Source organism: Myzus persicae, unplaced genomic scaffold (assembly GCF_001856785.1).
Source record: "Myzus persicae strain clone G006 unplaced genomic scaffold, MPER_G0061.0, whole genome shotgun sequence".
Classification (NCBI taxonomy): Eukaryota; Metazoa; Arthropoda; class Insecta; order Hemiptera; family Aphididae; genus Myzus; species Myzus persicae.
Genome location: NW_019104455.1, coordinates 564,243 through 578,063, shown reverse-complemented (window position 1 = coordinate 578,063; position 13,821 = coordinate 564,243). Strand labels below are relative to the sequence as shown.

At 28.6% G+C, this 13,821-nt stretch overlaps 1 protein-coding gene across 2 annotated transcripts; it reads left to right on the top strand.

Annotated features, from left to right (window-relative positions):
* The first annotated feature begins 9,015 nt into the window (after nucleotides 1-9,015).
* Nucleotides 9,016-12,463, top strand: LOC111042306 (protein MTO1 homolog, mitochondrial). 2 transcript variants are annotated; one of them, XM_022326870.1, is made up of 12 exons: nucleotides 9,016-9,309; nucleotides 9,382-9,500; nucleotides 9,550-9,730; nucleotides 10,330-10,619; nucleotides 10,692-10,837; nucleotides 10,913-11,070; nucleotides 11,121-11,284; nucleotides 11,347-11,518; nucleotides 11,576-11,738; nucleotides 11,941-12,162; nucleotides 12,238-12,298; nucleotides 12,356-12,463. In XM_022326870.1, exons 1-12 carry the CDS (start codon nucleotides 9,111-9,113, stop codon nucleotides 12,452-12,454), a joined length of 1,974 nt encoding a protein of 657 aa, XP_022182562.1. In that variant the 5' UTR covers nucleotides 9,016-9,110; the 3' UTR covers nucleotides 12,455-12,463. The 2 variants fall into 2 exon arrangements, with proteins under 2 accessions (XP_022182562.1, XP_022182563.1); XM_022326871.1 differs by having other exon boundaries at nucleotides 9,193-9,309; nucleotides 9,564-9,730.
* The last annotated feature ends 1,358 nt before the right edge of the window (nucleotides 12,464-13,821 follow it).

Sequence of the window (13,821 nt, the reverse complement as noted above, 5' to 3'; positions counted from 1 at the left end):
CTAAACCGTAGAATTATTCAAAAAGTTTTTACATCTTTTGTCCACGTTAACAATTTTTAATTTATATAATACTTGGGATATTTTTGTTGGGTTTGTGTATTGTGTAATTTTGAATTTTAATGTTGAAATGAGGACACGCGAAATAATTAAAATACGTACAAGGAAGAACAAAAAAAGTAATATTATTTTTAAAAAACCCATATAATACGTAACGATAAATATGTTGTATTACAGTGTAAGTTCGAAAGATAGTATAGTTACGTTATAATCAGGTCAGTGGTATATTTATTCAATGTAGTGGCGTAACCAGCGGGGCTGGAGGATCCGTAAAACCCTCGAAATTTCAAGAATATTTAAAAATACTTTCAGACTTTCAGTGGACTGTAAGAAAATTGTTATTTGAATGAATATTGCTACTATATTGTATAGCCTAAAATAAAATATACCCATGGCATTATCATACCAAATTAAAAAACTTATGGAAGAATAAAAGATCCTAGTTAAATCTCTCCTTCATAATAAATTATCTGCAGCCCACATCCCCAGCAAAAACCTTTGAGAGCCACTGAGGCCTGAGGTAGTTACAAGTATCTAATTGTAATAATGGTATTATAGGTGTACTGAGTTACTAAATAGTATGATATGATATAGTTATAAATATAATGCATTTGTATAGAATCTTTATCGTCTTTATTTTATCTGCCGTCGCACATAGTTATATAATTGCATTAAATGCTCTCTGGCTTACAGACTTTTTATAAATGACTAAAATGATTTAGTTGTATAGGTTCAGGTACTACCTATAATAGATATTCGATTTTAAACATTACACACTATTTATATCAAATCGCAATGTGTAAAATTAGATTCATTAGTCACTACTATATTAAGTGAACGTATTGTGAATCTATACATGTACGACGTACGTGTACGGTGTATACTGTATAATGTATGTGTTCTGCTTTGTTGGTATAATTAATTTAATACTGTTGTCTACTTGTCTGTTTCCCATAAAACATTTCAAACTCACTTTTCTCTTTTCCACCATTGTAGTTTTATCCCAGAAATAATTGCCTTTAATTTCATATTTTGCCAAAATTATAAAAATGAAAAGCCATATTTCATAAAAAAAATTTTGATTTACATTGAAATGATTCATTTTTATTATTAAAAAATACCTTACGTCATAAACTGTTTAGATTTACGTATTATTTTTAAATTCATAAAATAATTTAAGTTTATAGTACAAAGCAAGACAGTATTAATCTTTAGCGTATAAGACATGAATTCAGGTACTTGTACTAAAATTAATAACAATACTTCAACACATTTTATAGAAAGTAGAAACCATAAGGTACTACAGCATTTACTATTTTCTATTTAGATATACGGTATTCCATCCCGATAACTGAAAAAAATCAGTTCTCATTGTTCTCAATATGTGATCCATCAACTATATGGAACATTTTATTTTCAAAAATATTTCTGTATTTATTAAAAGTTTTAAGATATTTTGGACAAAAATATTTGGTCAGCATGATGCAGACAAAAACAATATAAAATATAATATTTTGAAAAACTATTGAATTTAAAGTATAAAATGAACAAACTGTAAAGGTAGGTGTTTAATCGGGAGTTTGTGATTAGTAATTTAGAATTGATAGTACTTACCACTATCAATATTCAATATATAATATATAATAAAATATCATAATATCTAGGTAGCTACCTACAAAACAATTTTCATAAGTGATTGCTTAAGTTGTTGAAAAAATCAACAAAACATATTATATGTATAGGTATTTCGAGGGCATTGAACTTTTTGACAAAATAGCGGTAGAAAAAATGAACAATAATAATAATAATTGAAACAATTGCAGTCTTAAATTAAGAAAATCACGTGGTATATTTTTACACTTTATTAAAGTCAATCTTTGTTTGAGATTTTATTTGTATATTGTAATTTCTTTACGGGGTATTTTAATATAGGTACAGCGATTTAATATTGAAAGCATGATGCTGCCGCAACTATATACTGGTACTACTAACTACACGTCCGTATACAATTGGTCTAAGTACATGTGCTTGACTTATAGACGTTTGTGTCCTTACAATTGTATGACTCAAGTCGTTGATCACTGATCTCAGCAGCGTTCGGCATATTTGATATCTGACTCACTCTAAGTGCAGCTGGCACTGGTAAATGCGGCTTTGGATAGTGATAGAATACGTGAGTGGGTGAATCAAACAATACAATGTACATTTCCATAAATGTTACTATAAAGTGAATGAGAGATTTTTTCCCTTAGTTCTACATCTAACACATTTATATATTTATGATACATGTGTATAATAAATCAACATTTATCGGTTCATATCAAACTAGGTTTAGACCTTTAATATAAAATTAAATATAAGAAGATATTTCTTAAAGGTATGATGGAAAATCCATACAATATTCTTCCTTGATGCTCCTTATTTAAACCACACGAACTAATAAATTATGTATTCACTTGACTTCAATTGGGTTTGTTTAACAATTAAATGTGGTTACTTAGACATTTGTCAACGAAATGTTTAACCATTGAACAGTTCTTGAAAATTAAATAATAAATACCAGAATGATATAAGAACTATATTAACTACCTATTAAACTGTTTGAGTTAAATTATTGGCTTGATCGGAGTCAGACTGTCAGAGAACACGTCAAGCTCCTAGAAATAAGAGATAGAGTACCACTGTCTAAGGACACCGGTAAAGTAAGTTTTACTTTTTTAGGAACACAATACCGTTCGATTTCGATCAAACAATGGATTGTCAAAATGACCTCAAAAACAACACGATTACGTACGATTTTTGGTGAATATTGCCATTTATTATTTTCAAAAATACCAGTTTATAAATTATATGTTCAATATCGATTTTTATTTATATAATATTGTAGTGCATTTGATAGCGAATCGACCAGACATCACACCATATCAGGCCAGGAATAAGCCATAAAAACATAATACCAGCATCATATCATTAATTTACGTATTTAGTCGTATATTTATTGAAAATAATATACAATATACCGATTCCTTAAATCTGTATATGAAGAAGCTGTATCTATACAATTAAATAAAAATGTATATGGATCATTTCATACCTAATTTGCATTTCAATAAAAAAATATTGATTTATACCTAGCTTACCTACTACATTAAAATAATGAAGCTTCGTATTAAATGTTCATAATTGCCACATAGTGTACATTTGTAGTATAATAAAATAATTTTATTTTTATTATATAACAAACAATAAATTTTATTCCATACATCGTCCTGAACTGTAAAATGGTAAAAACTACTGGTTATTTGTAAGTACTGAGTAGTACCTATCTACAAACGTTTTTTATAAGGTTAACGACCCCGCATAGGTCGTCAATTCATTTAAATGTAGTGTATTACGGTTAGTTATAAAACAAATTTCAATAGATACATATTATATTGTATGTAGGTATCTATGTGTGTAGCAATGAATATTCCCGACCTGGGGCCTAGTTAATCGAATTGTGGCGGCGAATCGGCAATCGCATATAAATTATATTAGAATTTCGACTGGTCCTATACTGTGCACATCGCGGCCTAGAGCTGTTATTGGTAAACGTGAATGATAATAATAAAACCTAGGTGGCCATAGGTACCTGCAAATAATAATAATAATAATAATAATGATAATAAGTACATGTATATTGTATAACAACCGATCCATCCTCTTTGTATGACATTGTTATAACTACCATTGTATTCTTGTATTGCGACCGCGTGTCCGTGCAATAATATGCAGAGGGTGATACAGTAGGTACATTATTATATAATATTATATAATAATATAGAGGCTACTGACTACACATACAATTCAAAATAATTATTATAATATTATGAAATCCTACAAAGTCAATTCATTCTTATATGACTAGGTATAAAAATGTTTTAGCAGATAATTGTATGAAACAGAGGAAACTCGAAACTACAAACAGCTGCTTTAGATAAAATAATAGTAGTACAATTATTTTATTGACTTACAAGTTGTAATAAATAATAATTAGTAGTAAGTAGGTTGCAGCATGTAGATAACCCTAGTATTGCGAACTCCGCAAGACTGTAGTGCAGGTATCTATGGCCAATTATAATTTATAACTATAAATATTAGGTACCATCAGTGAGCGATTTGTGTTAGACTTCCACAGAGCCCATAATATTACGTATATACAATAAGGTATGATTAAAGTAACTATTTGATGGTCAGATCCTTCGGTAAGCAAGTGTCGTGAAGTAGTGTATAGTAATTATAATTTAATGACAATCATGGTGTAAATATGATTTGGTAAGCAAGTGACGTGCTGCGCGAACTTAAATACTTAATCAAACCTGAACTTTTGCGATCATACCGCATGTTGTTTATATCATGACCCCAGTAAACCACCTATCTACAACTATATTGCTCCACATCTTTATTAGGCGGGACTCGGCATTGCAAATAATATTAATATGAAAGTAATCTTAATTTTAACTTTTAGTTGTTACATCTTCATTTTTCCGTGAATCCATTATCTCACTATATTTTAATTTTTAATAGAAACCAATACTTTTATTTTCATAATCTTAGAAGTAGTAGAATTAGATGTATATCTATACACATCAATATACCGAATGATATAATAACTAAATTCTAAATTAAACTATAATAATAGTATATAACAACAAAATAGTAAATACCCAATTACTTACTTTCACATAACCTACCCACTACGACCTACCTACTGCCAAAATTTATCTGTGAGGCATTTGTCTCAGCCGGGTTTCCACTAAACGCAATAAGCGTGTGCAGTGTAAACAAAAATGTTCTGCTATGTCCAACTACATGGTAACGTGGTTAATCGTGTGGTAACCTAACATAACCAACCAATCATAGCAAAGGATTTAACCGAACGTGTATAGTGGAAAGTGGAAACCCGCCTTTACTCTCACAAACCGCTACTGAGTTAAGACTTAAGATCACCTGATCACCAGACTCTAGACACCAGTCGTGATCCATATACTTCTCACTAACCACTGTAATCTTACATACACAAAATATGCACAACACAATTAGAATTAATTTTAACATTAATAAATTGTTCATGTGTAGACGTTTAGTACATAATATTAATGTTGATATAAATATTATTAAATAATAAATGTTTATATAATTTAGCCATTATAATTTTAAAAATTAGACGATTTTAGACGATATTCCTTGTGTGTCGAATGTGTTATACATCTATAGACTATAAATAATATTTTAGATATTTACAAGTTTAAAACGATATATATTGATACTATAGTACAACAGATCTTAAATATAATTATTATGGCTGTAGTAGATTTGGTAACAAATAATTCTTTCTAAAAGTACCTACTCACGATCCTATATAATTATACTGCTATCACGTGCATACCTAGTTCTATAACAGTACAAAATTATGATTAGTTAAAATTGGTACTTGGTAGTATCTAAATACCTACATTCTATACATAATACATACATATTTATTTTGCGGTGGAAGACACAAGTGCCAAAATCAGATAAGAAAAAAAAAGTCGTATCGTACAAAAACGCCAAAAATTGAATAACAGATATTACATTTAGAACTATTGATTAGAAAAATAAATAAATTATTGAAAAGTGGGATTAAAAAATCAACCAATGTATTAAATGTATATTAAATATTGATGTGCATGTATATTATAATTTATCATCGACATTTTATTTTTATAAAAAATCAACCAATTTATTAAATGTATTAAATATTGATGTGCATGTACCTACCTATATTATAATTTACTATCAATATAATAATATAAATAAAATATAATTTTTATAAGATAAAGAAATTTTTAAATAACTACCTACTTAATACTTATATAAAATATTAATTTTGGCGCAAATGATAGGTCATTTTTGTACCTTAAGCGCTTATGTCATACAGCCTTATTTTGGTTACCCTTCAGATTCATTATCGAATATAGATAAGCGTACTCTCCCACTGTGCGAAAAACCGTTACAGTTATGTAAAAAACCATTCCCTAGGAAGTAGGAACTATGGAATATTCCTTTGGAACTTCCACACGAATTCTAAATACATTCGAGAAATGCCTATTGGTATGTTGTTTAGAACATTGTATAAAACATTATGTACCTAACTGTATTCAGTTTTATGTTACCTGAATGGTTTTTTTGAAACACTACAGTAATATTATTCTAAAAACTATTACAAAACCCCCGTCATTTGTAAAAAATAAAATAAAACAGACTTTCAAAACATAGGTATAGTGCCAGGCACTTCAATTTTTAAGATCAAGTTGATAAAAATGTTTTCTGATTTTCCAAAAAAGTGAGTCATTGGCTCTTTTTACCAGAGCATCGGGTACCTACCTAAAAAAATTCTCAGCCTCAGGTGTAGCTATAGTCTTCCTATAAACCACACCCATGAGCACGTGCACGTCTATGTTGCCTATGTAGATGTTATAAAAGCAGGGCCAAAAATTGTATGCAGTAACGTGCACACGATATGTCTATGTGCAATAGCAAATATGAAATGTGCAGCAGCAAATTGAATAACTTGGTACTGTGTACTATGTTAGAACTTTTATTAGGTTTTGCACATTATTAGGTCCATTGTCTTAAAATATTTTGGTGAACATATGTCGTTAATGTTTTTAAATAGATGTATTAAAAACTTATGAGGAACCTTGTATTCAGTTTTTAAACTCTTTTTTTTTTATGTTTTTAGAAAAAAGTAAAATAAATCAAAAATCTAATTGAAGACGATCTAACTTCACCGCACGGTTACTAAACAATTTTTTAATAAAACCTAGAGGTAACATTAAAATCCTAACAAATTTTAATTTTTTTTTCTCTTTTATTTTAAAACTCAGATAAGTACCTACTGATCATTTTCAATTTTGACGTACCAAAAGTGCCTATTAGATCCAAATCTGTACAAACTCTTTCAAATACTTCAGTTAAATGTCTTTAACGTCTGAAATTATTAGACTGGACAAAATTAAATAAAAATTGTAACTGTTAAATATTAAGCCCCCCCCCCCCCCACACACCACAATTGAAAAATCTTGTATATTCCGATGTGCACAAGTGAAAATTGTGCTGACTAATGACTATAATAATATAATATATCTACAGTAATGTACAATTAAAACCATTGAAGCTCATGGAACGTTATCAAGTAAATGTTAAGATATTTGTAACATGCACATTGATGGGTATGACTATTGACTGCTATAGCATTCGCCAACGTTTGAAAATGGGTATAGGTGCCTATACCTATTATAACAGTCATACACTCATGCGGAACATTAAACTTTAAAATGTTGAATGCCATAGTACATTATTATTTATTACTATGCATCACGTTAAAAGTCATTTAAGATCTTAAATCGTGCTGTGCGCACAGAATATATAATATATATATATATATAAATTCATCAAAACGCAATGCTATTTTTGAAACCATACAGTCAGAAACTGCTTGTACAAGTAAATCAGTGAGTCTCAAAAGTCTTTGTGAAACAAGATGGAATTGTCGCACGGATGCTTTAAATTCTGTATTTACAAATTTTAGTACAATAATCAATACTCTAGAACATATTTCTGATAATGACATTAACTCCGGATCTGAAGCTAAATCATTACTAAATAATATACAAAACTTTGAATTTATATTCTGTTTGATCGTTTTAAAGGATATTTTGGAATATACAAATATTTTGTCAAAATATTTACAGTCTGTGAATATTAATTATGCTACTGTAATTGACATGTCTAATAGTACTATAAATATAATAAAACAGATGAGATCAGAAATTGAATTTAATAAAAAATGTAATGAGGCAATGGAGATGATTAAAACAAATAACATTGATTCTCCCAAAATACCTCGAAATAAAAATGTTCCATATAAGCTAGGTGGTGGGGAAAAGGGACCTCAAACTTTGAATTTAAAAGATTATTATCGTATTGAAATTTACTATCCAGTCTTAGATATCATAATTAGAGAAATGCAACAACGTTTTCAAGAAAACCAGCTAGATATATTAAATGGATTAAAAGAAATAATTGTCAATAATAATCCACCACACGAAGCATTAAATATTGTTTGTAACACCTACAACTTTGATTTAAAACATCTGAATACTGAAATTGAAGTTTTTAATAGAATGTTTAAGTTGAAATACTCCAACATAGAAACAACTAGTACTATGGCAAAGAAAATAGAATTTATTAAGAATGATGATTTTCAGAATGGATTTCCGATTTTAACATCAATTATTCGTATATTTCTTACTATACCCACTACAACTGCCAGCTGTGAAAGATCATTTTCATGTCTAAAAAGACTTAAAACTTATCTGAGGACCACAATGGGTCAAGAACGATTAAGTAATCTTGGTACATTACAAATTGAAAAAAAAAGGAATATCAATATAGAAGAAGTCATTGATGAATTTAACAATAATTCCTCTGGGAATAGCCGAAAATTAAGTTTAAAATAAAAATATTGTAAATTATAATATAAATAAATAGTAACACTTGTTGAATATACTTATTTATTTAATTTTAATGTTTTTTTTTTGCAACACCAAAAATGTTAACTAAATTACGCCACTGTATATAAATAATAATTTATTATCTACATCTGTGTTTACAACCATTATTATAGTCTAGACCACGATTTAAGATAATTTCTATACTGAACCATGGTCTAAATTCTAGATTTAGAAAGACCAGAAGCGCTGCTCTTATCATTATATTATCTTTGTTATCAGTTATTAAATTCCGATTACAAGGTCCGTGATACTGACGAGATATTGACAATTGACATAGAAAAATATTAAGATTCAATTAAATACTATATTTTGAAAGACGGTAACCCGGCTAACTATAACAATTATAAAATTTCATATTATTAAGTTCATATTTTTGTCAATTTATTATGTTTCAATATAGTTTTTTATATTCTTGTCAATTATTCAAATAGTTAAGATGTAATTGAATAATTTAGAATGTTAATCATGTCTTTTAAACACTTCAGTCAGTTATTACCTGTTCATCAATATGGTTTTATGAAACACTTTTGTCATTTCTCAAAACAATATGATGTGATTGTTGTTGGTGGTGGACATGCAGGAACTGAAGCATGTTCCGCCGCTGCTAGAATGGGAGCTTCTACTTTATTGGTGACTCACAAAAAATCATCAATCGGTACGTTCATAAATATAATTATATTAATTTTCATCCATAGATGTTGAATTCTGAATTTTGATTGGTTTTCAGGAGAGATGTCATGTAATCCCTCATTTGGTGGCATTGGCAAAGGACATCTGATGAGAGAGATCGATGCATTAGATGGACTTTGCGCAAAAATCTGTGATCTTTCAGGCATTCATTATAAAGTAATGTGATACAATACAACTAGAATTTCTTCTTTAAGTATAATTATAGGTTTTAAATCGCAGAAAAGGACCAGCTGTATGGGGTCTAAGAGCACAAGTTGACAGAAAACTTTACAAAAAGCATATGCAAGCAGAGCTTTTTGAAAATACTCCTAACCTTAATATTATTGAAGGATCTGTAGACAACATTTTACTTGACAATAATAATCAATGTACGGGAGTGTTATTAGGTAGTATAACATATATTATGTTATTTTAAAACCATACAGAGTATTCAGTAAATAGTTGATCATGTGTTTTCTCTCAGCATCATTCAACTGATAAAATCAATTTGATATGTGACAAATAAAAAATAATAATAATCTTTAGCTATACTGATAGTTTTGTATAGTATACATAAAATAATATACATAGTAGAATATATTAGTATGAATAGTTTAAGAAAAAATACATATATTTAAGATGTACATTATTTTGAATTTATGACAAAAAGGGTATTTTTTTTAAATTATTTTTTTTTATTTTAAAAATAAAAAATATGAATTATATTTATAAAAATACATTTTTGGTATGAACATATTTAAAAAAAATTAATTTCATCTCAAGTATATATTTTAAAATTTGAGCTAAGGTATTGAAAAAGTCTATCTTAAAAAATAAGAACCCTCTTAATAAATAAGCCTATGTGTATTCTCAGTATAAGTTGAAAAATATTTTTATTAAAAACAAAAATTCAATTTAAAATGTCCCACTCAGTATTTGGTCAACTATTTTTTCTGTACACAATAATAATAATATTTTAATGCAACATTGATTTTTTAATTACTAGAAAATGAAACACTAATAAGAACTAAATGTGTTATTTTGACAACTGGGACATTTTTAAATGGTGAAATGTACAGTGGAATAAGTGTGAAGCCAGGTGGTAGAATAAATTCTAAGCCTTCTATTGGTTTAGCCAACACTTTAAAAAGATTAGGATTTAATACAGGAAGAATGAAGACTGGTACACCACCTCGAATTGAAAAACAATCTATTAATTTTACTAATTTGAACTATCAACCTGGAGATGATTTACCAACACCGTTTTCATTTATGAACACTTCAGTTTGGTTAAAAGTAAATAAATGTGTTATCACCATGTTTATTTTAATATATTGTTTTTGTTTTGTTATTTTGCTAATTTTTTAGCCTGAAGACCAAATAAAAAGTTATCTAACTTATACTAACAGTAAAGTTCACCAAATTGTAATTGATAATTTAAGTGTAAATCGACATATCAAAGAAGAAGTAAAGGGTCCTCGATATTGTCCATCACTTGAATCTAAATCTCTCAAGTATACATTCATAACATAATATATTTTAAAAATATAAATTATAATTTTTAGTTCAAAAATAAATAATATTTTTAGATTTCGTGATAGAAATCATCAGATATGGCTTGAAGTAGAAGGCTTTGATAGTAATGTAGTTTATCCAAATGGCCTATCCTGTACTCTGCCTGAAGATTTGCAAATTAAAATGATAAGAAGTATAAATGGACTAGAAAATGCCAACATCGTCCAATATGGTAAGGTGCAGTTATTTTGTCTTAGAAATGTAATAACAAGATATGTTTAGGGTATGGAGTTGAATATGACTATGTGGATCCACGAGAGCTGTATCCTACATTGGAAACTAAAAAAATTGGTCGATTGTTCTTTGCTGGTCAAATAAATGGAACAACTGGCTATGAAGAAGCAGCAGCTCAAGGCATATTGGCTGGAATAAATGCTGGTGCTAGTGTGAGTGTTAAAAATAATACTTTTGTATTTGTTTAAACTTCAAAATTTTCCAATTTTTTCAGTCCCTAAACAAAAAAAGTCTTACTCTAAGTAGAACCGAAGCTTACATTGGTGTACTTGTTGATGATTTAACCACACGAGGCACAGATGAACCATATCGCATGTTCACTGGTCGAGCTGAATTTCGTTTGCATCTAAGACCTGATAATGCAGATATCAGATTGACACAGAAAGGTTCTTTTTTAGAATAGTTAAAAGATGTAATTGTACCGTAATTATAATGTTTAATAGGTTACGACGTTGGTTGTGTCAGTAAAAGACGTTACGATCAAACACTAAGTATACTTTCTTGTTTGGAAGAAGGAACCAAGCTATTAAGATCGGTTTCTCAGACCATGTTTAAGTGGAAGAAATCATTGGGCTTAAAAACATCTAGAAATCCAGAGACCAAAACGTGTGTTTACACTTCCATACTCTGTTCCCTGAGAGAATGTGGTTGCACTAAAACCAAAATGTGCCATACACTGCCGCAAACCTTCTTACTCCTCCCTCGCAGTCTTATCAGCGAAGTAAGAGCACATTCCCTCAGTGAACAGAGTATAGTTTGTTTAAAATAGATACAAACATGTTTTGTAATTATTGTTATGATGTCATAGAGCATTTGAAATATTGGGTCTATCAACGGAGGGAATAACATTACGACAATTGGAAATGATACTTCCTGATAAATTTGGCGGAAAGTTTGAAGATAATCAAATTGGCGAGCGTCTGAAAATTGAAGCTTTGTATCAAGCTTCTATTTACGATCAACAGGAGGATATTGAACGTGTAGAACTTGATCAATCTTTACTTGTACCTAAGGACATAGATTATACACAGTAATATATTAATATTTCTTTGTCAATACAAACATATGCTAAGTTATGTTTATATTATTACCCTTTTATTTACAGTACATCTCTGAGTATATCAAAAGAAGAAATTGAAAAGTTATCCTACATTAAACCCCAAACAGTATGGAACAAATAACATAATAAAGTATTTTGTTGATTCATTAATTTTTGTTTTCAGATTGGAGCTGCTGGTCGAATACCCGGTATTAAACCCAGCACTGTTTTGCGACTATTGTATTACATTAAAAGTCAAAAGATAAATATATCAACTAATTAAGTATGCATACATTGTGTTTTATTTAAAAACCTAGTCGTCACTTATTATTGATCACATTATTCATTCAATTTATAAAATTATAAAATGTTTAATCAATTGAAATAGTATAAGTATATTAAACATAACAGATCAATGAAATCAATTATTACAATTTACAATTAACATATTGTGTGATAAGAGCCATCATTAACCACTTCCATAAATAACTAGAGTTTTTAAATAATTTAACATTAAAATGTTTTGATTAGTTATGTTATTAATTATTATAATGTTATGTATGTATCTAACTATTTAGGTTAGATTGTATTAATATCAATAATAATATTAGGATCAGGTGGTGTTTTGAACAGGCTATTTAAATACACTAATGTTGGCTCTAGGCTCATAATATTCCTGTAGGTATCTTATTTAATATTTTACATACTATAATTTGTTAAAAGTATAACTATAAAGAGTTTATTATAATTATATTATTATTTCTTTAACAACTGAGTGCAAATTTTGAAGAGTTCTCACCAATGGTTTTATTTTATATGACAAAACAAAAATTGTTACCTCTATAACTATTTTACTTAGAAAGTCTTATTAAAATGTACATTAGGTACCTAATGATTAATTTGACTAAATTTGCATGAAGTATGAACCCTATGTTGACCCTCAGCGTTTATCTATAGAGGGTTTGCACTACTTGCATGTTAAACAAATGATTGCTGCTGGATACCCATTCAATACACGGCACAGCTAATCTACCTATGTAGCTTAGGAAAATTATTGTACACCAAAACCTAAACCTCAGCACAGTTGTTTATAAAAGTTTCCCGATACTGAAATATTTGTACTTTTACAATAGGATTATTACAGGTTTAGGAGTTATGGCACCATAATATAAAAATGTAAAACCGTTAAGGAGACAATCTAGTGACATTTTTTTTGATGTAAGAGAATAATGTAACATTGTGATTTATGTGGTATAATCGTTTCAGCTTAGAGTGATCAAATATGTATGCAAGGTGAACAAATTCAGATATTTATTTTAAGAAATAAAAATTCAAAATTTTCCCCTTACAACTTTTTAAAGTATTTTTCTGTTTCGTTGATGATCTGTCTTTCTCAATCTCTATTCTCCCGATATTAAACATTGAAATATTATACATCTAATTTTAAAATAGGTGTTGTAAATCTTTTATAACAATATTCAAGTCTTTACAGTTATACCTTATACGTTATCTTTATTATAGATATAATCGTATTATCTTATAGACTACACATAAAAGCTACCTAACTCTATTAAAATATACCTACTCATAAAAATGGCAATATTTTTTTTATTCAACTATACAAAACAAACATGTAGGATATAGACTATA